Here is a 27656-nt window from a genome sequence, read left to right as displayed (position 1 = left end):
GCGAAATTGTGTCACGCAAGCTTTCGCGACTGAATATTAGCTATGGTGATCGTACTCCTGTAGTTCCAAAAGGTTAGTGCCCAAAGTTGTTTTTCCTGTTCCCGGTACACTAGCCCTAGCACTAAACATGGATATTGGTCAGGGCTCCAGATCACGTTATACTTTTGAGAAACACTCCTTCAACCAGCAGCATGCCCGCTAAAATTTTGCGAAGGCTCTCTGTATGGCATTTTCAAAAAATCATAATTAATTTTTTTGTGCCCGATTTTAAATATTTTACCGTTAATCGAAAGAAAAAACATGAAATAAAATTATCTGTAAGTTTTATTGTATTTGAGTAAAAGCGGAAATTTTCAGCTCCTTCAGCGCAACGCCTAAATTTGACTCGAAACAGAACGGTTTTTACGGTTTTGGACCGTACTCGGAAATCGTCGCCAGAAATATTGAAAAATAGCACTTAAAGCCAAACTATTGCTATTTTTATTTATCATATGGACTAGCTGTCTCACACAGAAAATTTGAAGAAATTCTGTTTTCGACCGAAAATCGAGTGGTCGGTTCTTACACGGACAGCCTCTTAACAACGTATGCTGCCTGAGTATATATCAACCTTTAGGATAATTGATACTCAGTTTAATAGGGGAGACTAGAGACTGTCAACCAGCTAGCCAATTTTTAGATGTTTTTCACCAATACAGAGCCGTAGCCTGAAAAACATTAGGACTTTAAGATACGCTACGGCTAGGTACTACTACGGCTACTTTGGCCGTAAGGGACTAGGCTGACAACGGTGTTTTACCCGCCAAACTCAAATTATTAAGATTTTGTTGTACGGCAACGGTATGTGCCGTCTCTACGTGTCTTTACAAAAATGACTACTTTCAAGGAAACCAGAGATCATTCTACTTTCATACGAAATAGGCGTGATTAATGACAATGATTTCCTTCTCCTGTATCCGTCTTACATCTACAAGAACTCAGATTTGCCTTTTAGCACTTGATAGAACCGCCTGTAATTCCAATCACAAAACAAAATATAAACTCCGATACACTGAAAAAGCTCGATTTCAACACGGACAGGTTGTTCCTACAACGATTACGTGATAAGCCCGAAAATACAGAACTTTCGATTATAATAAAATACATTTTGAACAGTAATAAACAATTATTACTCAGATTAGAACATACGAAGCTTTCTTATAAACGGCTGTTCGGCCCGATACTAATATGACTGAATTGATCATCTCGCGGTAGGTGTTAAAATCGTTCAAATTTTCTGTACAAATGACAAAGAAACAATGATCTTAGAACTGATTTTATGACTGAGAACTTTATCTTCAAACTAGGCTGTTCAAACAGTTAAAAAAGCGTTACAATGAGCAGTAAACAGCAGGCTTATACTCACGTAGTGAGGAGTACGTGAAACCAAGCACTTTCCCGTTGTAGAAAGCAAGGCTACGGCGGGAAAGCCGTACTGTTACGGCCGTCATGACGTCACCGGAAGTGATCTTCACTAACTGCCACGTACTACAGCCTAGCCGTACCATATCTTAAAGTCCCTGTTGACTAACGCAATGTCCATGAAAAAGTTACGAGGTGTTTATGATGACCATAAACAAAAAAAACGAATAAACGGCATGCGATGCATGCAGAAGCGATGACGTGTACGCGCTATTTCCGAAATTGTTCCAAGAAAATTGGAACATAAACAGACAGGCTGATGGTTAAGCTTAATTAAAAGTAAAAGTGAGATACAATCTGTGTGGGAAGTAGCTGTATTGTAAGTAGCTTTGCATCATTGTTTTTTCAGAGTCCAACCTTACTTGTTCCCTTTGTTCAATTGTTCCTCTTTGAACTGAATAATGCAATTCACCTTTTTCCCTTTTGTTTACTTTTCGAAATGACCGGCAGTGACACTTAAAAATTTTTATGAAATAAAACAATGTAAAAGAATATTGTGATACATGTCCCTAAGAGAAATCCAGTGGCGGATCCAGACTTTCACCAACACAGTTTATTTCACGTTTCACAGATAAGCTCTGATATTTCAGAGCTCATACACTGCTCTGACAGTGCTCATTCAATTGAATTCACCTGAAGACACCAAAACAGCGCTCACCAATACGTAAATTTATTGTTGACCCTTGACCTATCGCGTGTGCAACTTGCTTGTAGATCTTAAGTTGTATGTATCTTAAGTTGTAGATCTTAAGTTGTACTTACTTCAGGAGGCAGCGTGGCCGAGTGGTTAGGGCGCCGGACTTGAAATCCGGAGGTCGCGGGTTCAAGTCCCGCTCCGACCACTTAGGTGGAGTTGTTTCTCGGTAGACCCTAGTTCAACTCCTCGGTCATGCTTGTAAATAGCCAACTGGTCTGCCTCCCGCCGGTTGGGAGTATTAAGCCTATTACGTTTAGTTGATATATTTGTTTCCTTCATTTAAAGTGGCATGCCTGTGAACTAGCTAGGTGTAGCTAAGCGCATTGACCACTATAAACAACAACATTTGAAAATTTTTTTGATGTGTTCGTATTATCAGTTTGCCGGTGCGCGCAGTTTGCCGGCTGCTCTGTTTTCCATTAAAGAGACCATAATCTAAGCTACATTAACCAATTCCGATCAAAGCAAAACCTTCAGCTAGCTCACCTTTTCGTTACACTATTCCCCATTGCTTCCTGCTATCTCAACTGGTTTCAAATATAAATGTTCTGTAACCCAACTGCCGATCTGTTTCTACTTAAGACACCATAATCCAAGCTACATTAACCAATTCTGATCAAGAAAAAAACTTCAGCTAGCTCACCTTTTCGTTTCGGACACTATTCTCCATTGCTTTCTGCTATCTCAACTGCTTTCACAGCGAACTTCCTCAATGCTTTTCTTCAATTCTAGTTCAATTTCACAAATATTTCAGCCCACAAACATGTTAAGTTCAGCCCTAAACAAAGCGCACCAATACGTAAATTTAATGTAGAACCTTGACCTATCGCGTCTCCCACATACATTAGTTCAGTTCAGATATTTCAGTGCTCATACAATACTCACACAGTGCTTATTTACTACCTCCCAGACTGTATTTCTCTTCCACAGAGCGGCGAATCGTGCACGACATAAGCGCAGCGCGACAAAAACTCTACGCTGCCTATCCAAAAGAATGCGATGCGTGCCAACATATAAGCTCTGACTACGTCATCGCTTAAAAATCAAAATGACTGAGCAAGTGCCTTGGTTTCCCTGTTAATAGCTACGACCCTGCAATAAATATACAGATATTAGATTTTTCTGGATTTCAGAATACGTGCATACACGGTCTTTACACCCCTATTATTAGGGCTGTGGATTTACCATTTATGTCCAAATAATTCGTGAGCCCCTACTTTGTATAAGCACGCTGCTGCATCAACCATCAACTCGAGATGCACTTAATTCAACTTCATTGTCTTCCTTTTCACATGGCAGGATTTTCAAATGGCCGTGATTTTAAAACTGCCTGAAACCTGAACGTTAGGGGAAAAAGACAGAGTTTAGGGCAACGTGACGGCAAGCGCAAATGTATGTTACAACTGACAGGCTGCTGGAAACAGGAAAACGGCAGCAGGATTGGCCCTATGACTAATTATCCCGCCAAAAGTAACGCGGAAAAGCGTTGAATTTTTAATTGCATTTGTTCCATAATATTATTTTGGGTGAGAATTAGGACTGCAGTCTACTAAACAACAGTGTTAGCAGTGGAGCCCGGAGACTTAAAGTGGGTGCTCTGGAGCCCTGGAGCCCCACTTAATTGGGCTTGGAGCCCTAGAGCCCCACTGTTTAGGCCCGGAGCCCTGGAGCCCTAAAACCCTTTGGGACCCTGATCTATTCCGAGTCCTGCACAACAGGACCTGGCAATAACAGGTCAGCTCTACAAAATTCTCCTGTGTCCAGATTCTTGGCCATGAGCTGGTCTGGGTCAACATTTGGTGTGCGGTGTTCAACATATATCCTTTTCAGGGAACAATCCTACAAAAAAAAGGAAAAGAAAGCAAAATTGGTAGTTATTATAAGATTGACATTTTTTCTTTTCTTCTTTACGTTCACCCCCATTTGCTCAGAGTTGAGTTTGTTCAACACTGATCTATACTTCGCCATAAGAAAACATCGGTTACAGACGTGTACTTGTAATTAGTACACCGTGAACGTTACATGCGTTTCACAATGATATAGATGATGCAATCACAATTTCCCACATCAAAACACAAAGAACCCACCAAACAATCAAGTAACAAAACCACTTTTTCAATGTTTACTTATTCAAAGTCTACCGCAAGGATCCCGAAAGTGTGACCACTTTTAATTAATTAACATTCTTTAGTGCAAACCAATCAGAAGCCACGGATTGTTTCCAGAGAAAAAAACACAAAACGGTAAGCGATTCCGCCGCGATGATGAGGAAGCTGTTTTTCGAGGCTTCTGTATGTCAACTTCACAGTTTTGGCTTCGAAATCCTACTCTGGGCTTACTTTGCTACTTGACAGTCGAACTGTAAGTTTTCTAGCGGCATTACCTTACGGTTTTGAGTTTATTCTTGAAGCAATCTTCAGCTTCTGATTGGATTAAAACTACATGTTCCTTTTTAATTACCAGTCATATCGGTCATACTATGGCATATTCAACAAGGGTAAATAGAAAATACTTTTCACTGCATGCGTGCAGATATCTATACAAAAGAAATTTGCTTCAAATGGTTCGTTTTTTTCAGAATACGAGACTAAATTATAAGTTCGCAAAGTTGTGTTCGTGTTTGCGGAAAACCACAAAATTTAGTCTAAACAAAAATATTGTCTTTTTGTCTGATTGAAGTTATAAAAGTGAAAACATGACATTCCTCAGATTCACATTTTTTCTTAGCACAATTTATTGCGAAGTTCACTTTGTGCGTACGTCTTCAAATCTCTGCGTATTCATAAACACATAACATAATATCGAACGGTTTCCACTTGATTGTCGAAAAGTAATTGGTTTTGCGTTTCCGTGCTACGCTATTGCCTTAAAAAAACTCGCGCCACTTTTTGATCCAATCAAAAGTAAGACCAAAACCAATAGTGACTCAGTCACACACGTTTTCCCGCGTCAGTTACATGCATTCTGTTCGAGTTTTGATTGCTTCACTGGATTGTCTATTTCCTTTGTGATTGGCTCAAGTGATAACTTTGCTTGTGGTTCTACGACACTTAATTGAAAAGATCGCTAATAATCACCTTAAGGTAATTGATCGCTGCCTGAGTGATCATGGAACATCCTGATGCATATATTTCTTTAAGAGTTGAGGCGCAACAGTTGGCAAGTGCAAACACAGAACGATCTGTCAAACCTGACACCCCAGACAACACAACCTCCTCCAATGGACACATACGTGCTAACTCGCAAACACCTGCATCTGAAACCTTTTCCAACAAAACGCATACATTAACATAATGAACCAACCTCCCATACTGAAAGGTTACATGTCAAATGGTCAACGTGACAGACAGAAGGCACATACATCATATATTGAGTGGCCTGGATACACTAAATAATATCACGAAATCTACCTAATAACCTGATACAGTGTACTAAGAATGTTCACGTACATGGTACAGTTAATCAACTTGGTATGCTGGAAGGGTCATATAAAGCATGCAGCCTAGTACACCAGGCTGCAACAATGCAATCGGTGGATGGAAAATTTGTTGTTCGAGAGTTGAAGGCTTCTGTGATTGCATTAATTCCCAAATCGTTGTCAATATTGGGAAACCTCCTCATTTTAAATCTAAGAACGTAATTTATTTGATCACTTGTAACAAATGCAATGTTCATTATGTAGGATCCACAACCAATGAGTTTAAAGTCAGATTTCGTAACCACAACTCAGCCATGAGTACAAAGAAGAACACTTTTGAGGTTGCGATACACTTAAACAAGGAAACTCATGTCTTGTCTGATTTTGATTTCATCATTGAACAAATCTGAAATTTCAATGATCACAATAGCCTCGACGATCGCTTGCTAGGAGAAGCTTTCCGGAGTGCACAACTTTGCACCCTTCAACCTCACGGTTTGAATAAAGAACTAGGAATAGAATTAGATAAAATTAACACTTCCAAATTTTTTTTTTACCATCCACAAGTGTGCTCCTTTCTGAGTCGTTATATTTTTTTCAGATAATTCATTTGATTAATCGTTCATAGGCTCAATCAAGGATTTTGTTACAGGGCTGTACACAACCAGTACAATAACGGAGTTCTGTGGCCGATAATTAGGATTGTGTTGTGTTCTTGGGCAAGACACTTTACTCTCACAGTGTCTCTCTCTCCGCCCAGGTGTATAAATGGCGGCGAACTTAGTGCTGGACTTAGTGCTGGACTAGCATCCCATCCAGGGGGGAAGAGGGGGAGTAGAAATATTCCCAGTTTCCTCATACTACGGAAACCGGGATAAGCTCCGGCCTGATGGGCCACTTGGCCCGTATGCAGACTTTACCTTTACTGTTAACCTCCATAAAAATTGAAAAGAAAATAGCTCTAGATAACAGCACCCTTCATTTTAAAAAGAATTAGAACCCATTAAAGGACGTACTCCAGTATTAAAATAATTAACTATAATCTAACGAATTAACTTTAATTAATTTTAGGTATTAATATAAGCATATGTATAAGTATACGTAAGGACTGTCAGTAGTGTAAGTTGTAACGATTTAGAGCGTAAGCGTAACGGTATCCTTGTAAGGTAAGAATCGAAAGATTATTGTAAAGAATATCGAAAGATTATCGAAAGAGTATTGTAAACAGTGCAAGTAGTCGCTTAAAATATTGTATTGTAAGTAGAGTACTACGATGCAATTAAGTATTTTGCAACAATAATAACAATAACAACAACAACAATAATAATAAGTATAGGTAACCATACGGTGTTTCTCGATCAATTTGGAATCAATTTGCAAGAGTGTTTCAGAAAGCTGAAATTGCACCAGCCGCTTCGGCGAGTGTAATTTCAGCTTTGTGAAAAACTCACAAGTGCAAATTAATTCCAAATTGAACGAGAATAACCGTATGATTACTTATTAATAACATAAACATGAAAAAATTCGCTTGAAGGAAGTGCCGGAAGATCTTTCTTGACGCCGTTTTTTCAAGAAACCTTTTTTCAAAGTTCCCGCACAAAATTTTCGTCATAATTTTACATGATATCATTAGCTTAGAAAATTTCCTTTAGTCTTTCAGCAAATCATAATACAAAATTACGATGTGTAATTTGCACCTGTGTTACACTTTTTGCACTTGTGTTGCACTCGAACTGCACTGCTATCAGCCAATCAGAATCGAGTAATTTTTTCAAGTAATGTTTCATGTATATAATAATAGTAATAATAATAATAATAATAATAATAATAATTTTCTTTAAATAACAAACTTTATTGAGTACTTTTTCATACAAACTTGAATCTTACATGTATCTGGTTAAAATTCTGTACATCGCCAACTGTCAACCTATTATTAGTCGAATACCATGAATCTGTGACCATCTTTCTGCGCATATGAACATCACTGCATCAAAGTCAAAAACGGCTAAGTCATTTGCAGATAGTTGCTTGCTTTGCAATGCGCCAAAATAATACGTTTGATCGATTGCTGACCATTGCTGATAAGCGTGTCGGCGCAGCACAATCTTACAGCCGTTATTTGTTCGTCACGCAATGCTGTCACGGCATATGCCGCACATTTTGATCTATTTTGTATAGAGCACTCTCAGGATAAATGAAACAATTTAATCATTGTTCATCTGTTTGTTCATATATATAATAATATGCGTATATTTATATAATCGTATTCTATAGTGTACTTAGCCTCGGTCCAAATCACGTTTGTTGTACGTTTTGATGTTTCAGACAACAGCTGATAAAGCTAGTGCCTGTACTCACTAGAATTTTAAAACAATTGCCATGAAACAAATTATAGATCAATGAAGCAAGAACTAGCTGAAATAAAAATAAGAAATCACAACATGTCTAATTCGTGAGAAAAAAATACTAAATTTAATTAGCAATTACGTGAGTAAATAGCCTGGCCATGCCATTTCATTTGACGTATTTTGTTTGCCTAGTGGTGAGGCATTGGTACGTTTGTAACAGAAAATAGAGGACTGTTGTCAATATAGTCCAAAATTATTGTCAGTAAAATATTGTAAATAAAACACTTATTGACCGGTTACCTCCGCGGCCACCGTTTGGTCGTTCCGATAAGGGTTTCATTATTTTCTTTACCCCTATTGAGCGGCCACCCAAAATTTAAAAACTTTGTTTTGGAAAGGGCGATGGCAGATAAGAGTCTGAAATTGAAGGTGCACGACGAGTGATAATTCAAATACACGTCTCTCATGATTGTCTTGGATTGACTCCATGTTCACCAAGAAATTTATAACCCGATAGTGAAAAATTAAATATTCAAGGTACACCAACCTCTATTTATGCGGCTAGCCCCATGAAGCGGTCACCACCCATTTCCCTGGGGGTAGCCCACTGTATTACATGTAAACCAAAAATAATTGCACAGCGCGAAAAGACCTAGGTATGAGTTTAGCGTTACAGTATTACGCAGGGCATGTAGGTAGCGGTGGTTGAGTAAAAGATAACAACAGGGGAAATGGTAAACTATTCATTCTTGTCATTTCTTAATTTAATCTCTTCCTACTCAACACGATTGTGTGCTCCCAGTAGTTCCCAGCCTTACGGAGCCTTAGGTATTAGGATAGAAATTGTCCTACCCCTACCCCCTAAAATGGGACGAGAGCATTGCGTGACGAACAAGGAACCGCTGCAAGCAAGGATTCAAGCCAAACGTAATATTTTGGTGCAGTGCAAAGCAAGCAACTATCTACAAATGACTTAGCCGTTTTTGACTTAGAGGCAGTGGTGATCATATGTGTCGAAAGAGGGTCACAGATTCATGGTATTCAACCATTAAATAAGTTGACAGTTGGCGATGTACATCGGACGTTATGTAAACAAAAGCAAACTTCTACTTTATGTGCGACGAATGGTGAGAGAAACACGTCAAATCGGCTTTGGACCTGCCTTTTACAGCAAATGAGGTTAGAACATTTCGACATTATCAGCCCTGTGTCTATTTCAACTTATTATAGGTCAAGTCATGTGGCGCATGCTAAAATTTACGTCTAACCTGTAAATTGAAATTTGACGACGGACGGTCAAATATTTGCATTTTTGACGTATTTTGAAAAGCTCTCGCGTCGCTCACAATCATTTGCCCAAAGAAATTTTTACAGGAATCTGTAGATCATCCTTCTGCGATTCACCCACCAGAAGCTTAATCCATTTGAAGGTTTCGCACATGGTGAAAATCAATTATATTCACGAAGTACTTTTAAGTGAATGAAATACATGTCTTCGAAATTTAATTATTTTGCACCCAAAAAGACAACGTAACATTCCCTAAAACCAACCCAGTACACATTTAAGCATTGCACAAAAATATTTGAGTGTTTTAAAGACGGAAGAATGATGTGGTTTTGCATGCGAGGCTCTCAAACTTGCTTAATAAAATGGTGCGTCAAATGACGATTTTAACGGAAGTTGGTAATTTGCATATTTCTTTGAAATAAAAGGATATTTTGCCAAAAAGACTATCCAGTAGTTTTTGTCATGCCCTAGCCTATCTACTATGAAAATATGAGCGAAATCGAATTTTCGACCCTTGCCGAGTTATTTTCCATTTTTATAGACAGGGACTCTTAAGTTTTTTCCCTAAAATAAATTTCTGTAAAAATTTCAATTGCCTACCTACATAATTATACTCTGTAAGCATTTAGAAGCATTAAGTGGCTATGTACACAAGTAATGGTAAATTAATGTGAAATGATAGTAATTTGTATACTCTAGGCAATTCCTACCCTACATGTCCCCCTTTTTTAACAGAGGAAAACATAATGTTGTAGGAATGTTTTAACATTTCTAAAAGCTAAAATCTAAAATTAAAAAAAAAACAGTATTTAAAATCAGAATTTCGTCCAAAAAAAGAAAGGAACTAATAGATGGCTCTCTCTGTAGTTTCGACGTCAAAGTCAGCATTTTTGATATCACAGGGAACTCTCCTGGTTTTCCTAGGACCTCTCAAACAGATGAGGGCGGATCTCAAGAGTGCAAACGAAGTTTCTGCTCTTATCCAGGAGATCGTCTTAGTGTACTGTTCTTCCTTCTTTAGCGCTATCAGCTCCGCAAGGCGATCGTGTTACCTCAAGCATTCCTGGTCCTTTCCGCCGGTTGTAGTAAATACTAAGGGCGTGAATGTTCCGTGTTCAACGTCGAGAACTCTGCTTGAGTACTGAAGCTTCTTCTCATTTTCATTCATTCTGTAAATCTGTTGTGGCTTTAGGTCCCTGTACGATTCGGCATTTGGGTGGCAAACCCTGACATTAAAGAAAGCCGATCGTTGGCGTTCCGAGAAACCACGTGCGTGAATATCCAACCTTGCGTCTCGTGCTAAGTTAGCTCCTCTGCTGAGCTGTTCTGCACTTATGTCTTGGAGGACGGGTTCGACTTCAAAATCACTACATACCGTAATAATTCATAGAAAAGTGCTCATAATTTCAAATCGGCCGAGCGCTTCGCGCTCGGCCGATTTTGAAATTACTTGCGCGATTACTCCCTGAATTGCACTCCACATGGTCCAATTACTATTAGTAATAGTAATAATAATAATAATAATAATAGTAATAATAGTAATAATAATAATAATAAAAACTATAACAAAATTCTCGAACGTCATTGGCTATCAGCCCGATTTGAGCATTAATTGGACAGTGTACGCGTCATTTTGCGCGCGCTGTTGCGGTGCACTTTGTTCAGTAAACTGCTGGGTTTTTCAGCATTCATAGCGACGTTTTAAAATCGTTGAGCGCTCAATCGATGGTTTGTTCGTTTCTCGAGTTTTGTCATAGTTTTGATTAATTGGTAACAGGACATCGTGTCGTCCAATTCAGTCTGTAATCATACTCGTAATTAACAAATCGGACTCCCGCTTCGCGGCCGTCCGATTTTGTTAATCACTCGTCTGATTACAGACCGAATTGGACTCCACTCAGTCCTATTACCATTAATAATAATAATAATAATAATAATAATAATAATCAGAAGAAGAAGAACAATAACAACAACAACAATTTTTAGTGTATATATTAAGTGTATGTATACTGAGTGTAGTACGGGGTTAGATGGCAATTGGGACGCTAGTTCTGTTTCTTTCTCCCGTCACATCCCGTACTACATGTATTTTGGCTTGAAAAGCAGGTTTATCCAGATAGAACATCAAGAGTTCTTTCTTTCCTGGAGTAAGTTGTTTCTTGGTAAGTTAATTCAATGTCAGATAGTGAATGCAAAACCTAGCTAGTGACATCATCTTTCTTTTTTCGCCGGAAGGACAGCTGAGATCCATGGACAAGCTAAAGCCTATGTACTGTATTTCCTCCCCACCATTAAACACTTCCCGTTTGTTGTGCAAAATGGCAGTATCCTGGAGAAGCGATGAATGGCAAGAGGTTTTGCAAATGTTGCGTTTGCTCATCACCCCCCCCCCCCCCCACCCCCAAAATGAAGCTATTTAAGATCTCTAAAGCTGTCTGGTGAGCAATCCTTGCATTAATCAGACTCCTGATGGGGGTAAGCTCTGGGCTAAACGATGTTCTCATCAGTTGACAACTGTGGCCATTGCAGCAAAAAGTATCAATTCAGGCCCACTGGTTGGATGAAACATCCTCTCAGGATTGCTTTCATTAGAGACATCTACTAGTAGTCGTGAGCGATGAGCTCTTTGCTGGCCAAGTTTGGAAAGTGACTCGAGACTTTTATTTTTATTTTGTCTTCAGAGACATATGTCTGTCAGGGTTACTTTCGTGCTGGTTTGCCAGTAATTCCCTCCGCAAAAGCACTCTATCATAGCTTAAGAACTCCAACAATCATAACTGAAAAGCCTCCTTCTCAACATGTCAAACAATGTCCTATCTTCCACTTTCTAGGGTAAGGCTGTATATTTCCTTTTCAGAGCTTCACCATTGTTGCTTAATACTTAAATGCTTAGGCACATCCCAGCCCCTTATAGCTCATCACCAGGTTCTTGAAGTTCAGATCAAGCATCAAACAATCAATCAGCTTGGTACACGAAGAGAATACAATGACGGGTACAGGCGCATGACACATACTGATTGGTTTACTAAGAGCCAGGTACAGGTAGCTTACATATTGAATAAGCTTAATACACTGAGAGACATCTCCATAATGTAAGAACTAGCACGTTTCACTAAGATGATAATATTCAATTGAATACAATGTTATGTTATAACCAAGGTAGTGTTATGCCAGCCACTAATGAAATAAGAATAAACACTAAATGTAACACTAGTATCTTCTAACCATAAATGTTACAAAAATAGACGCTAAATGTTGGTAACAACTTATCCCAAGTGCAACATACATGTAATACAATTTAGCACTATAACCAGACCAACCATTAAATATGTAACGTATTTTAGTGAACTATTTTCACTTTTTTCTGTTTCGTGCTTTAATCCTTAAGAATTCTTATTTTCATCACACATTCTTAAACTATTTATTGCTCATTTTCAACTGGTATTCTTGTGCAACTGACGCTGGATGGTGCTCCATCTGATGAAGCGTTTATCCGAAACAAGTTATGTTAAATATAAGATATGAATTTCAAACACATTGTGTGGTTTTTGAAGCATTATCATACTTTGTACTGTTAGGAAGCCTGGTTAAGTCTATTACTTTCATGGTTTTTACTATTCGGCTGCATTGCATTTACAACAGGGAAAAAATACTACCTTTAGCACTGATTTCTATTACATTTGGAATCATTAAAACCTTATACATCTTGATCATAATACTGCCACCTCTATACAGAACTGGAGAAAAGCATCCTTTCTTTTGATTGCTTTTAAAGAAAAAATAAATCAGGCATCAATTGCCTTTAGTTTTAGAAGCGACTGTAACATTAATTTCTTTCTTTATGAAAGATTTTAGACCTTATCAATGTTGTCTTAATCCTGGAATAAATGTAAACTTGATCATTTAAATTAGCATCTTTAATCTTTAATCTTTAATTATTCTTTAGACACTGTAAAAAATTCATCGGGGTTTACAAATTAGAAATTCCTTTACTACATATACAATTCAATTGCAATATAATAACAAACTGTTTTCTGTGAAAGCCGTGTATCTATTTTATAAATTCGAGATTGAGTAGGCACTTAAGAGGAAGAGGGTGTATCAAAAAAAATCAGTGGAGCATTTAAAAATCCGGTTTATGTATATAGGAATGTCTCATGCATTTTGCATAGACTGTTGCCACCCTGGAACTGGTAAGCTGATGCGTGTGCTAATGGCATGTTAATTTTGCAGTAGAAAAAATGTCTTGTAACACAGAAAGAACAAAAAGTAACAACAACAACAACAACAACAGTTTATTTCTGCTACTTTAAACAACTAAAAGAATTTGCAAGATTATAATTATAAATAAATAAATAAACAGTACAGTACATACAGTATGGGAGGTGCGGTGGCCTCATGGTTAGTGCGCTCGTCTCCGGATCAAGCAGTCCGGGTTCGAGCCCTGGCCAGGGACATTGTGTTGTGTTCTTGGGCAAGACACTTTACTCTCACAGTGCCTCTCTCCACCCAGGTGTATAAATGGGTACCGGCGAACTTAATGCTGGGGGTAACCCTGCGATGGACTAGTATCCCATCCAGGGGGGAGTAGAAATACTCCTAGTCGCTTCATGCTACAGAAACCGGGATAAACTCCGGCCTGATGGGCCACTTGGCTCGCATGCAGACTTTACCTTACCTTACCTTACAGTACATACAGTAGTGGGACACCCAAAATAACTAAAAAGCTAAACTAGTTGGGTGACTGTAATTATAATAATTAAAAATGTGAGAGTCAGGAAAGAGGCACAACAAATACATTGGTACACACAAATATCATAAACTTGGTGCAGGAGTAAATATACAAAACAAAACAAACTAAATAGATATAACCATCAAAATATCAGTAAAGATTAATAGAGACTAATGAAATGCGAATTTAGTTCTTTTTTAAATTGATTAGAAGTACAACACTTGAATCTTTCATCGAGTTCATTCCATAATTTAGGTCCATTAAATCGAATATTAAATTTGCCATAATTTGTTCGAATTTTTGGACGATAGAAAGTAGACCTAGACGCAAAGCGAGTGTTTACATTATGTTTACAAGATGTTTTGACAAAAAACGAATCAAAGATCTTTGGTAGTTTGCCAGTGTTAAACTGGTGCATAAAAAAGAGAGTTTAAAGTTTAATATAATCTTGAAGTTTAGGAAAGTTAAGCTTAGCAAACAAAGGACTTGTATGTGCATCAAAATTTGAGAAAGTAATTAAAAGGATTGTTTTCCTTTGTATTATTTGAAGTGGTTTAATTAACCCTCCTTTCCCTGTACATTATACTTACCAAGCCACACCCTTTAATGCTAACACGAGTAAGATGGCGACAGTTTTCAGCAAGCGCTGTTAATAGTGCATCATCTACTTCTTTCATGCCTGCTAGCCGCAAAACACTCAGCTGGGGACAACTTGCTGCTATTTCAGTTATTACATCAACTGAGAACTAAAAGAGAAACAAGTTATGTAAATACTACAGGAAGAATACTTGCTAATATAATTTCACAGAAAAGTAATAATGTTGGCATTACAAGGGTATGTGACACTAATCTGCCATATAATGGTATTGGAGTAATAAGATTATGGTAAGCCCCACCCTACTTTCTCCCAAAAAGTCCTTTTAAGTTGAAGCCTCCTAGTGCATAAGCCCATAAACCACAAAATTAATATTTAAATGTTGCTCTTGAAGAGCAGCTTATTTGTATCTTGTCACTACGTACATATGTATGCCACATGTTCGAGGAATTGTCCAGATTATGTAAACATGCTTCACTTTTCAAGGCATAACTTGTTTAATCATGGCCATGCAAAGTTCAGAGTTTTTACATACTTTTCATGACCAGTTATTACGTTCATGATTAGTTATCGCATGATGTTGTTAACCAAGAAAAACACACCTAATGAATATTTGGGAGCTCCTGGTTCGGTTTCCAGGATTTGTCAACCACGGGAGCGGTTTCCATCCAGGAGCTTGCTGCTAATAGTGGAAGCTCCTGGATGTCTCAGCCGGTACCCAACCTCCATTTAGGGATGCAGTTGTTAATAGGCAGTCAATGACTGCATGTGGCCACCCTGGATATAAATGATAGCATATGGTTGCCAACTCTTGTCTCGAGCGCTTTTACGAATGCGAGTTGTTTAGACGTTTAAGAAGCCGTTTTTTTCCTAATATATTCCAACATATCCAACAAGTAACCTATGTGCAAACCATATATTGTCAATTGGCTACAAAAACTACCTGAAGATTAGGGTAAATGACAAATTTACTTACAAAGATTATGACATTAGCAGTTACACCTCTTCAAGGCTGTTAGCCACAAAAAGTAAGGGAGTCAACGAAACAGTGTTTTCATTTTTAAGGGAACTCAGGAATCAATAGACTTCCTTTTGGACAAATATCTTTTGGATATCCCAGAATATGATTTTGAGAAGGTCTGGGCTCAATGCAGGGCAAAGTAATGTGTTCTTATCAAGCACTGGTTGCGGACCAAACTTCTGCCTAATTCAAATCTATGGATGTCAAAAAATCAGTAGATTATTAACTAGTAGTGTCAAATGCAAAATGGAGACATTACAACAGACAACCATCTGGAAGCTCCCATATTCTCGTCTGAACAGAAAGGATTGAGAGAGTGCAATGTACTGTATTTATGGCGACAAACCAGTTAAAAATTCAATAAAGATGGAAACCCTGGTAGAAACTTCCTGTGAAACTGAAGGAAGACAGAAACAGGAAAATGTATGGTACAAAGAAGTGGGCCTGCCAGTGTACATAATTAATCCATGTTAAAAATTAAAATGCCATAATTAATTTGGTTATCCCATTATTTACACCTCCTGACCAAAGAAAAAAGTTTTTACGAGTAAATTTTTCTAATTAGCAAACATAGCACGGCAGAAGTCGAAAAATCGATTTTTCTCTCTTTTCGTCCACAAATAGCCCTTAGGTAGATATAAAACGTGATATAGTTTTTTAGAGCTCGAAGCGCTTTAAATTCGAGAAAACCGAGGAAAACGATTTTCGCCTCGATGGTCGCCGAAATGGCCGCCGAAATGGCCGATAGCAAGGCTTAAAATTAGTTATCTAAACTTAATTTACGTTTGCGTGTAAAGGAAAACCAAAACTTATCGATACTTTTTCTTGAAAGACAAAGTATTCAGCTATCCAAAACAGGTTAGAACTTGACTTGAGCGCCATTTTAGAATAAACACACTTTTTAAAAAAAATCCCTTTCAGTTTCCGGGTCGAATTCCCAATTTACGAATAAAATTCAGAGATATTTTTCAACATGTGCCATAACTCCAAATTCCTTGAAACTTCGTCTTTGGAACACTTTTATGTTGTTGTAAAACATGTATTAAAATCAGCTTGGGTTACTCTTCGAGTGCTTCTTGAGGCCCGGCTAAAAAACCCCGATTTTACCTAAAACATCACAAAAAGTAAACAATGGACTTCTGCGTGTTGGTCTGAGGGCAAGCGGGTATAGGCGTTTAAAGTCCTTGTATTATTAGTTCCTTGTACTTAACACTTTTATGTTGTTGTAAAACATGTATCAAAATCAGCTTGGGTTATTCTTCGAGTGGTCCTTAATGCGCCGCTGAAATAACCGGATTTTAACCAAAACATCCTGAACATCAGCAAAAAGTAAACAATAGACTGCATGCGTGTTTTTCTGAGGCCAGGAAAGTCTGCTGAAGTAAAGCGTTTTGACTTCTTTCATTATCACATTTTCGTTCTGGAGGTCAATGTGCTTCTTTCAAAGTAAAATAAAGTGATAACAAGAGTTTATTCATGCAATCAAAAGTACCTTCACCCACAAGAAATATTTCAATCTTTTTACGTTAATTAGATTACTGACAGACGGACAATGTGTAGATTTCAGAGTCACGGCACCGCAATTCTAAAATTCTAAACAATTCAACCTGTATAACTGTGTACATGTATAAATTGAGTTACAGAGCTGCATTTACTTCAGTTGACTATGGAAAATGGGACTACAAAGTTAATGCGAGCAGGCGCTTATTTTCCAACCGTCTAATGTAGCACGTGTCCATTTAACACTGAGCCGACAAAACAACATTGATCGCAAGAAAGATTTCCGCTGGCAATCCTGACATAGCAGCACTTATAAGTCTGAGGATTTTCATTCTATTCTTCTCTCCTTCGTGACCTCTTCTTGGAATGGATACCATGTTGGATAGCGGCAAATTGGTGTCACCCAACCTGTCTTTTCGTGTCACTGCCAATTAGGATTCGCTGACCTCTGACTTTCCTCGACAATCTCGTTCATCAGTTTATGTGCCGATAATGGAAGAATAACTGACCAGAGTCCACCCGCATTACTTAGCAATTCTTCTCATCCAAAAAACAACAGTTCATATTTTTGAAACATAACAAAGGAGAAACGAAAGAAACCTTTAAAAAAGACCCGCATTTGCGAACTTCTGTCGTCCGACCTTCGATCTGCTGTAGATATGACGCATCATGCCTTCCGAAAGCGAACGAAGTGTTAGCAAAAGTCTTAAAATTAATTTTGGGTAGAGCTTCGATCATTACATGGTTGCAGTATGTTTTAGACGACGGCAAAAACGGAAAAGAAAATACAAAGCAAAGAAGAACAAGAGAACTGAGGATACATATCGTTTTTACATGCAGCGTGATGTCTAAAATTGAATTCTCTTGGGAAAATTCAACCTACTTACTGGGTAAAATTAATTAGCTTAAATGGATTTGGCGTGCTTAAATACTCTATCCTGCAGTCCAGCAAACTATTGCAAGCGGGTCTTTTTGTGAGTCATGGATTGCCAATCGCTGAAAGTCGAAACAAAGTGAAAACATTAGTCAAAAAAAAACTTTGCACTGGCGGAAAATATTTCTGACCGAACTTTTAATTGGAATTCGCGAGACCTATTTTACTTCGATTTGTTTGTAGATACATATTTTAACTAAACTATATATTGCCAAAGTACAAAAGACTATCGGAAACATGTTTACTTCGGAAATAAACGGCTGCCCTTTTGTAAAACAACCCACTCTGAGGTACATAGTAAATTCCACCGCCAGGAATGAAACCGTGACTTGCAAGCAAAATAAACAATGAAACTTGTATTGCCGGTCCTGAAATGACTCTGAAATAACTTTTTGCAAACGAACTTGATAGGTTACAGAAAAGGCAACTGTTTTAAGCTTTAATTCAGTAAATGTCTCCTTTAGTTAGTTATCTTAAATGAATTATTGGAAGGCCGCGTAGCAAAAAGTTTTTGACTTCCTGTTTCGCCTTGGTGTGAAATCGACATCTCGTCACAAATGTCTGGCATTTGAAGCAATGAAACATACTCGGATTAAATAAAGTTACTTTGGCGTTGAGATTGTACTCTTTCGCCGTTATATTACAGGTGCAAGCAAACAATTTGCTTATTAGTACAAAGAGCTCATAATATGAGGACTTAAATGCCTGTACCCGCTTGCCCTCAGACCAACACGCAGAAGTCCATTGTTTACTTTTCATGGTGTTTTAGGTAAAATCGGGATTTTTCAGCGGGGTCTCAAAAAACACTCGAAGAATAACCCTAGCTGATTTTAATACATGTTTTACAACAATATTAAAGTAGTCCAAAGGTGAAGTTTCAAGGAATTTGGAATTATGGCACATGTCGAAAAATATCTCTGAATTTTATTCGTAAATTAGGAATTCGACCTAGAAACGGAAAGGGATTTTTTTTAAAAAGTGTGTGTTTATTCCCACATGGCGCTCAAGTTAAGTTCTAACCTGTTTTGGATAGCTAAATACTCTGTCTTTCCAGAAAAAGTATCGATAAGTTTTGGTTCTTCTTTACACGCAAACGTAAATTGAGTTTAGATTACTAATTTTAAGCCATTGCGATCGCCCATTTTGTTGACCGTCGAGGTGAAAATCGTTTTCCCCGTTTTCTTGAATTTAAAGCGCTTTGAGCTCAAAAAAACTACATCATGTTTCATATCTACCTAAGGGCTACTTGTGGACGAAAAGAGAGAAAAATCGATTTTTTGACTTTTGCCGCCAGATTCAAATTTTGCTTGGTTTTTCGTGACATTTGCTCTTAAGTTTGCAAGTCATCTCTGTCACCTTCAGTAGCAAGATTGTGTTCAAATTTGAATAATGTGTACTTTAAGACAGCTGACAATAGGTGTTACGGTTTCAACAAGTACATAACAAGAATCACATCAACTATCAACTAAAGAACAACTTAGTACGTAACTAGAATAAACATATCAACTAAAAATAGGTCCGAAATGCGTGCTTGTGAGCTTATTCTTAGTTTTATTCCACTTGATTGGAGCTTGTTTTTAAAAGTCAGTATCTGGGAGTTTAATCGCTATAAGCGAGAAGGCAATCACTGCAAAAATAAAGGTGTTACTTTGAAACTGGAGACATTGTACTCATGGTAGAAAACTTGAGGCCCATTAGTCACATCCTGGAAGTAAAAACAAACAAGAGAGACGGGCTTGTGAGGAAAGTCAGGCTGAAAAACAAGTCTGCATTCCTGGAACGTCCCATCAACAAGATCATTCTTCTAGAGACTCCTAGACTCCACGAGAGCAGCTAAACATTGTTGATCTTGATGTGCTCAATAGACTGCAAGCAGTTTCTCTTTTTGCATTCTTCTTTGCGTTCTTCCCCACAGGTTTTGAGCAAAAGAGAGACTGCTAGCAGTCTGTGTCCTCAACCAAGAAGTTTGCTTGTAACGTCAGGAGAACAGCTGTTCCTTTATTAGCTTGATTGTGATGAACCATTTTGCATGGACTTAGTGACAATATATTACTCAAGTTTTTCCGTTTGAATCACTCAACTAAGTTTAAATGCTTTCAGTTCGCATTAAGGGGCGAGTAGATAGGATTCAAACGTGGATGACACTATGTGCGTTACACTTGATTTAAAGTTTAACTCGTCGATCATAACATAAACATAAACATTGTTGGTTTTGAAACGTGATCTTAATTCGTTTTTTGGTCGCAGGAACTTACTTTACCGTAGATGTTATCAAGTAATTGTCACTTTCAAACAAGGCCTTACTTACTTACTTAATCTACTGTGGTTGACCAGCCTTCAGCTGCTATGTCCGTTAGGGAAATAGTCATAACCGCTAGGTTTTGCGTACGTGTTCTCCGGTTAGATATATCCACGAGTTTTCCTCGGTTAGGTCAGTTCAAGTGCAGATTTCACTGCGTCAACTTCTACTCGGCATTGGGCCATAGTTTCTCTATACACTGTTACTCGTCTATTCTATCAAGTCAAGTTCAGTGCGTGTGCAAACCAAATTCGAACCGGCATACGGTTTACATCATACGACTTACGGCTAAGCTTACAGCACGTGGTTTAATTCTACCTTCGTCTTGGCACGTGATTCGTTTCATTTGAGTCTGTATGGAACATTGATCTCTGTCAATTAAACTCTGTTTACATCGTAGTCAGAAGTTCTTGTCGAGTTCGTTTTAACACTACGCACTGCTCTACGCATGTGATTACTTGGATTTTTGGCCAGCTATATTCTGTCCTTGTAACTCACAAACATAAAACCTTTATTTCAACACGATAAGAATCAAAGCTACAAAGCTTGTGGGCTCGTGTATACTACTACATTAAAATAAGTTGATTAAAATATATACATGTAAAATACATGTGATTCGCTTCCTAAGATTTTTGTTCAGTATGACTTTTATGTCATGTTTTGACATTAACTCGGCATGAATTCAAAACATAAACAAAAGAACAACCTTAAATGTTGGCCTGTAAGTAATTTTAAAGCTCCCATTCGATTTGCGTTCATGAAAATCTTCTCGCTTGCCCAAAGGACGAAAATCGAAATGGTTTGGAAATTTCATAATTCAGGCTCTGTTTGTGATTTTTAATTTACTGTCAATGAACTCAGACCACAAGGGACCCGAACAACATAATCATTTACATTCATGTAAAATAAATAAAATGTTATTCACCAGGCCGATCAACTAGCCGAACATTTTTTCCAGGTGTTCGTTTACAGCAAGACCAACATTCTCTAGTTAAATGTGACATCTGTTTCCATTCATTTAACACGCTAACCAGGCAATTCAAATTCCAAAACTATGCAACTTTCAGAAATCACTGAGAAAGAAAATGCTTTTAATGACTTCGCTAACCAATTCTGGTTTGAAACCCTTTTACACGGAAATTTCGTTGAAAAATGGTAGAAAGAGAACTTCAGACTATCTAGACGTACGTTCGAATACATTGTTCGAGTGGCTGGTCCGGATTTGGCTTACTTTTTTTGCCATGAAAACAAACGTGAGATTGACCCATGATACCATGCAACCGCAAGTGGACTTAATATATCTGTCATCTCAACCTTGGTTACTGACCCAAACCATGGTTGATCACCGGGTAAATCGAACTTTTATCTTGGTTAACTTTCTATTCTCTCGGCGGCATTAACAATTTTCCACGAAATGAACACATCACAATCAGCTGAAACAGCTATGCAGTCAAAAATAAATTCAGTCCAGCTCCAGGTGCATCGTGGCAGAGGTAAAGTTACTTGTCAAGTTATGTATTAACGAAAACAGCTTTGGATTGGTACCTGAAGCATATTGAAGTTTAACTAGACAGAGTTGGTCTGTATTTTGTTAAAAACAATGGTACGTCCTTGTCATAAACTAGCACGGATTAACGAAGTTTGGATGCTAAATTTAGATCTGAAAAAGGTCAAAAAAGAAACCACAGCACCGCAAATAACTTTATTTTACCGAACACCGTAGCATGAAAAACACAAACATCACACACCGAAGGGTTTCACATCACCACAACACCGCAAGTTGGGATTTTTATTCACCGCATCACCGCTTCAAAAATTGGCCTGCAGTGCATACTTGTGGTCTTATGCTTAGTTTTATTCCATTCAGTTGGAGTGTTGTTTTTACATGTCAGTATCTGGGAGGTGAATTGCTAGAAGTGAGAAGGTAGAAAAGTCGTTATAAATTTTAAGTGGGAAATTTAGGGCAGAACACTGTTTACTTACTTAATTTATCCTCTAATAGTAATGATTTATTTAGCTCTTAGTCCCTGTGGGACAAAACACAACAACAATCTCTCAGTTAAGCCCTATTTTGTGCAGCATGTTGTGCCTTGTCCTATGTGAGACAGATTTTTAACTCCCTGAGCTGGGCACCGTTTGCACATGTCAAGTGAACTTATACATGTAGTGTCAAGATGTTTTGCTTTTTAAATGCATAACAACATCAATAACTGAGTCCCACAGGGTTGTCAGTTGGTTTTTGAGTAGCAGGTTCATTCCAAAAAGTAGGCGGCTAAGGTTTGCGTGACACAGCATAAATTGAACAATAATCAGTAATTTACAGATAATCTTTAAGTTTATTTAGGTGGAACACTTGAGCTGTTTTAATCGTTACAACTGCAATGAGTTCTAACAAAACTCTGAATGTGTTATGTACACAATACTTTACAAATATAACCATAATGAACTTAATTTCTTTCAAATGAGACCAAATCCACATTTATTCTAAGTCTCCTTTCCTTTAGAATTACCCAATCGAGTCGAGGGCGATTCTGATAAGATCGATGCTTCTGTCCTTATTAGGACTTGCGTCATTACAAACATATTCATTCCTTCATTGCACTAAAAAAACGTTGAATCAATGGATAGAAACTACTCACACAAGAGCACGCTTCCAACTGATCAAAATGGCGAATAGCTAAGGTTTTTGAAACAAGCCATGCACTTTGTAGTCAGATGACTTTTACAAGCACGAGTACACACCAAGCGATCGCCTGAGCTCAGCGGAGAGTCAGGATTAAAACCTGTCCAGCATCCGAAATATCCATAAATAGATGACATGGCCAGTAAAACAAGTCATTTGGTGAGCATATTGAGTGATTTCCAGCAGAAAACAACAACCATTTGAATTTGTAGTACTCACTTCACGAACCATTTAAGCCTGCGGTAATCATCAATCAATCAGCGGTTTCAACCAGACTGTGATGAATTAATAGCTGTATTCCCTGATGAAAAGCCAAAATTACAGTGTGGCACAGTGGTAAGGTTTCAGTCTGAGGGTCATAACTTGGATGGAGGGTCATCGGTGCGAATCCTGGTAAGCGCTGCTTTTTTTTTCCTCCCAGCTACTAAGGGATGGTTTGCTTTTTAACAGGAAAATGAAAATGTTCAAGCAATAAACGTAAAAGTAATTATAAAAATAATCGAAGTGGCTGCGAGCCACTGAACTTGGAAAATAAATTATGAAAGGGTGTTATGAGGCATTGCTCATTAAGGAACTACTTGTGATGTGAGGGCAGTCTAGCTTTCGAACAAGCCCATAAATCCTTTTTCCATTCAGGGGTGTGTTGTGATATTTGCAAAATGAAAAAGTTCAACGTTAAGAAACCGTTTGTTACTCAGGCCTCCCTACACATTCTACATTAAAGTATCTGTACATGTCTTCCTTGTGCTGTATTCAAAAATGGCAAGATCATTTTGTTTGGTCAAAAGTGAGGTATAGACTGAACCAAACACTTGAGCCTGCGGTACGTAAATAAATCATTAATATTTTTGCCCTCCAGCAACTGATGTACAAGTAGCGCAGTGTGATAACTGCTGGCTTGACATGCGGACATTGGGAGTTCGAGTCCTTGTGGTAACTACTGATTATTTTTCCATTTCTTCTTCATTGTCAAGGATTCTGGTTTCGCTTAGGGTGTTGATGACGTAACATCACCATTTTTAGCTGTCAAAGTATCCTTTAGGGCCGTGCACTCGAGGAAATATTAGGGAGCTTAAGCAACGACGACGACAACGCCGAGGACGACGCCTAGTAAAAAATGAATTCATATTTTACAAGCAAAATTCGCAAAATGTCTAGCTCTGTTCAGTATGCCAATGGCTCTAAAAACTTGCTCGGGTTAAATATGCAACGACGGCGTATAGTCCCAAATGGAAATGCGAAAAACTAGCCGTCGTCGTCCACGTTTCGTAGACGACGTAGAACTTGATCATTTCACGTTCTTGTTTTGCAGAGGACGGCAAAGAAATGTACAAAAATGTATAACGCACGTGCACAGCTATTGTTTTGCTCATTAAACCTTTTGTTTAGTGATGTTCTTGTTGCCGTCGTCGTCATGGTTTGCTTAAGCTCCCTAATAATAATTTCTGTTTTCAGGCTTGATTTCTGCTGATCACTCTAGTACACAAGTCGGGTCTACAAGTGCGCGCCGGATCCTTTCTTGAACAGTGCTTTCCAAATGTCTAACGGGAAGTGAAGGAGTGAGGGAGTGAGGGCGTGAAGGAGTGAGGGAGTGAGGGAGGGTGTGAGGGAGTGCAGGAGTGAAGCAGTGAAATCATTCCAACACTACAACTTGGAAAACAAATATTTTCCAACTTAAAAATAGCAATAATTCTTCGCAGAAGAAACGCACTTCTCGAGTGACACCCTTGCATGTAATTTTTGGCAAAGTGTCGGTTAAAAACCGATGACAAAGCTATCGATGGCTCGAATTATACAACCATATACAACCACCTTTGTTGCATACCAATCAACTACATGTACAACTAATTTTCGACGGAAAGCTCTTCAAAATTTTCACAAAACAGGTAAAACGGCTGCAATTACACAAATTAACATTGCGTAACTGTTGTTCTCTTTCTCAAAGTTATTATGAGTTAGCTCTTAGTGAGATCTACTCATCTTACTAAATTATTTTTGAAATGCTTTGAAAACTCACCATTTTACATCCATTAGCCACGAATGCTTTGAAGTCTCGGCCTCTCCTTGGGCAGATGAACAGTGGTTTCAAGCTCTTGCCAGAAATATTAGGGCAGAAAGAAACTTTAAGAGATTCAATGGTTTGACAGTGTTTGCTGATGGCTGACAGACCAGTGTCTGTCAAACTAGCACAACCACTTAGGTCCAAAGACGTCAAGGTCCGTCCTGCTGCTAAACAAATCTGGAAAGAAAAAACTGTCACTTGTCAAGTTACAGAGATGCCCACTCAAAAAATACAAATCAGGAAGAATGTCAATTTTGTGCACAATATCCAACATTTTCCTTTTGTAACTGAGAATGAAATGGTCCAGGAGAGTTTGCCTATGAAGTTGAAAAAAAACTATTACTATTTCATGAGGACCTTTCAGACAGTATTCTTAAAACAATTTATTTTTGACAAATATGACATGCCTCTCAGTGGGAATCTAACTGATAAAGATTCCTATAAGGGCCCTACATCTCATTCATATACCAGCTGTAGCATATTGTTCAATTGATTAAGAAACCTTTAATTTACTTTAACTTCTGATTTAGTGACCATTGTTTGCCTAACACAATTAGAAAGGGATTGTCCCCAATCCACAAAGGCACTTAATAATATAAAAACTTACTTGCTCTAAAGAATCATCATCAACAGCTTTCATGCCACACAGAGTCAATCTTTTGATGTAAGCTAGTTTGTCCACAAGGCCAATAAGTAAATCTGTGGACATCTGCACTCCATGTAGAGTCAATTCTGTCAGATTTGGAGGAAAAGCACTCACTCCCACTGACAGTGTGCCATGATTTAAAATTCTATAGCAGTAGCCAATGTCCAGAGTTGACAAATGAGGACAACCTTGGGTAACCTACGACATTCATATTAATTTATGACCCATTTATTAGCATGTGCACAAACCTTACATATCTTAGCCATAATCAATACCATATTCAGGCTACTGTATACCTTAAGGTGGCTTGATTGGCAAAAAATAATCATTTTGACTACACTTTTTTAGACTGTACAATGCTTAATACATCAGTCCTTTGGAAACTTCGCCTTTGGAACACTTTTATGCTGTTGTAAAACATGTATTAAAATCAGCTTGGCTTATTCTTCGAGTGCTTGTTGAGGCCCGGCTGAAAAACCCCAATTTTACCTAAAACATCACGAAAAGTAAACAATGGACTTACGTGTGTTGGTCTGAGGACAAGCGGGTACAAGCATTTAAGTCCTTTTATTATGAGTTCTTTGTACTAATAAGCAAATTGTTTGCTTGCACCTATAATATAACGGTAAAACAGTTCAATCTCAACGCTAAAGTAACTTTATTTAATCCGAGTTTGTTTTCGAATGCCCGACATTTGTGACGAGATGTCGATTTCACACCAAGACGAAACAGGAAGTCAAAAACTTTTTACTACGTGGCCGTCCAATAATTAATTTAAGATAACTAGTCACTAAAGGAGATATTTACTGAATTAAAGCTTAAAACAGTTGCGTTTTCTATAACCTATCAAGTTCCTTTGCACAAAGGTATTTCAAAGTCATTTTAGGACCAGATGTACAGGTTAAATTTGGTAAAGAAATCTTAAGTTTCATTGTTTATTTTGTTTGCAAGTCACAGTTTCATTCCCGGCCGTGGAATTTACTATGTCCTACAGAGTGGGTTGTTTTACAAAAGGGTGGCCGTTTATTTCCGAAGTAAAACGTGTTTCCGATAGTCTTTTGTACTTTTGTCAATATACATTGTATAGTTTAGTTAACAAAAAAACAAATCGGAGTACAATAGGTCTCGCGAATTCCAATTAAAAGTTCGGTCAGAAATATTTTCCGCCAATGCAAAGTTTTTTTACTTCTGTTGTCACTTTGTTTCGACTTTCTGCGATTGGCAATCCATGACTCACTAAAAGGACCCGCTTGCAATAGTTAGCTGGACTGCAGGATAGAATATTTAAGCACGCCAAATCCATTTAATTAAGCTAATTAATTTTACCCAGTAAGTAGGTTGAATTTTCCCAAGAGAATTCTGTGGAGTTTAGACGTGCATGTATTGCATTTTTTTTCTTTTGCCGTCGTGTAAAACATACTGCAACCATATAATGATTGAAGCTCTACCCTAAATTAGTTTTGAAACTTTTGCTAACACTTCATTTGCTTTCGGAAGGCGTGACAGGTCATATATACAGCAGATTGAAGGTCGGACGACAGAAGTTTCTGTCGTTTCTCCTCTGGGATGTTCAAAAAATATGAACTGTTGTTTTTTGGATAAGAAGAATTGCTTAGCAATGCGGGTGGACTCTGGTCAGTTATTCTTCCATTATCAGCGCATAAACTGATGAACAAGATTGTAAAGGAAAGTCAGAGGTCAGCGAATCCTATTTGGCAGTGATAGGAAAAGACAGGTTGGGTGACACCAATTTGCCGCTATCCAACATGGTAACCATTCCATGAAGAAGTCACGAAGGAGAGAAGAATAGAATGAAAATCCTAAGACTGCTATGTCAGGATTGCCAGTGGATTGCTTGTGATCAATGTTGCTTTTGTCGGCGCAGGTTAGTATACCCCGTTCTACCTTCCCACTTTTAAATGGACACATTCTACATTACAAGGTTGGAAAATAAGCGCCTGTTTGCATTTAC

General features: G+C 38.0%; 1 protein-coding gene, 1 non-coding gene and 1 pseudogene across 2 annotated transcripts in view; 1 reads left to right on the top strand and 2 right to left on the bottom strand.

Annotated features, from left to right (window-relative positions):
• Positions 1–1999: 1999 nt before the first annotated feature.
• Positions 2000–27656, bottom strand: part of LOC110060536 (uncharacterized) — a 95740-nt gene continuing 70083 nt past the window's right edge. The window contains exons 5-9 of the mRNA XM_089288618.1: positions 25646–25882; positions 24994–25215; positions 14535–14690; positions 5236–5421; positions 2000–3997 (exon numbers count right to left, since the gene is read on the bottom strand). Of these exons, the coding sequence (XP_089144744.1) occupies positions 3854–3997; positions 5236–5421; positions 14535–14690; positions 24994–25215; positions 25646–25882 (945 nt within the window). The 3' untranslated portion in view covers positions 2000–3853. The remainder of the gene's footprint in view (positions 3998–5235; positions 5422–14534; positions 14691–24993; positions 25216–25645; positions 25883–27656) is intronic.
• Trnas-uga (transfer RNA serine (anticodon UGA)) lies at positions 2231–2303 on the top strand. The gene has a single exon. It is a non-coding gene; the product is annotated as a tRNA-Ser (tRNA).
• LOC149118041 (uncharacterized) lies at positions 6186–10596 on the bottom strand (annotated as a pseudogene).

Source organism: Orbicella faveolata, unplaced genomic scaffold (genome assembly GCF_042242905.1).
Source record: "Orbicella faveolata isolate gen_17 unplaced genomic scaffold, um_ofav_v1 contig_1, whole genome shotgun sequence".
NCBI lineage: Eukaryota > Metazoa > Cnidaria > Anthozoa > Scleractinia > Merulinidae > Orbicella > Orbicella faveolata.
Note: the sequence above shows the minus strand (reverse complement) of the source record. Positions and strands in the feature narration are given on the sequence as shown.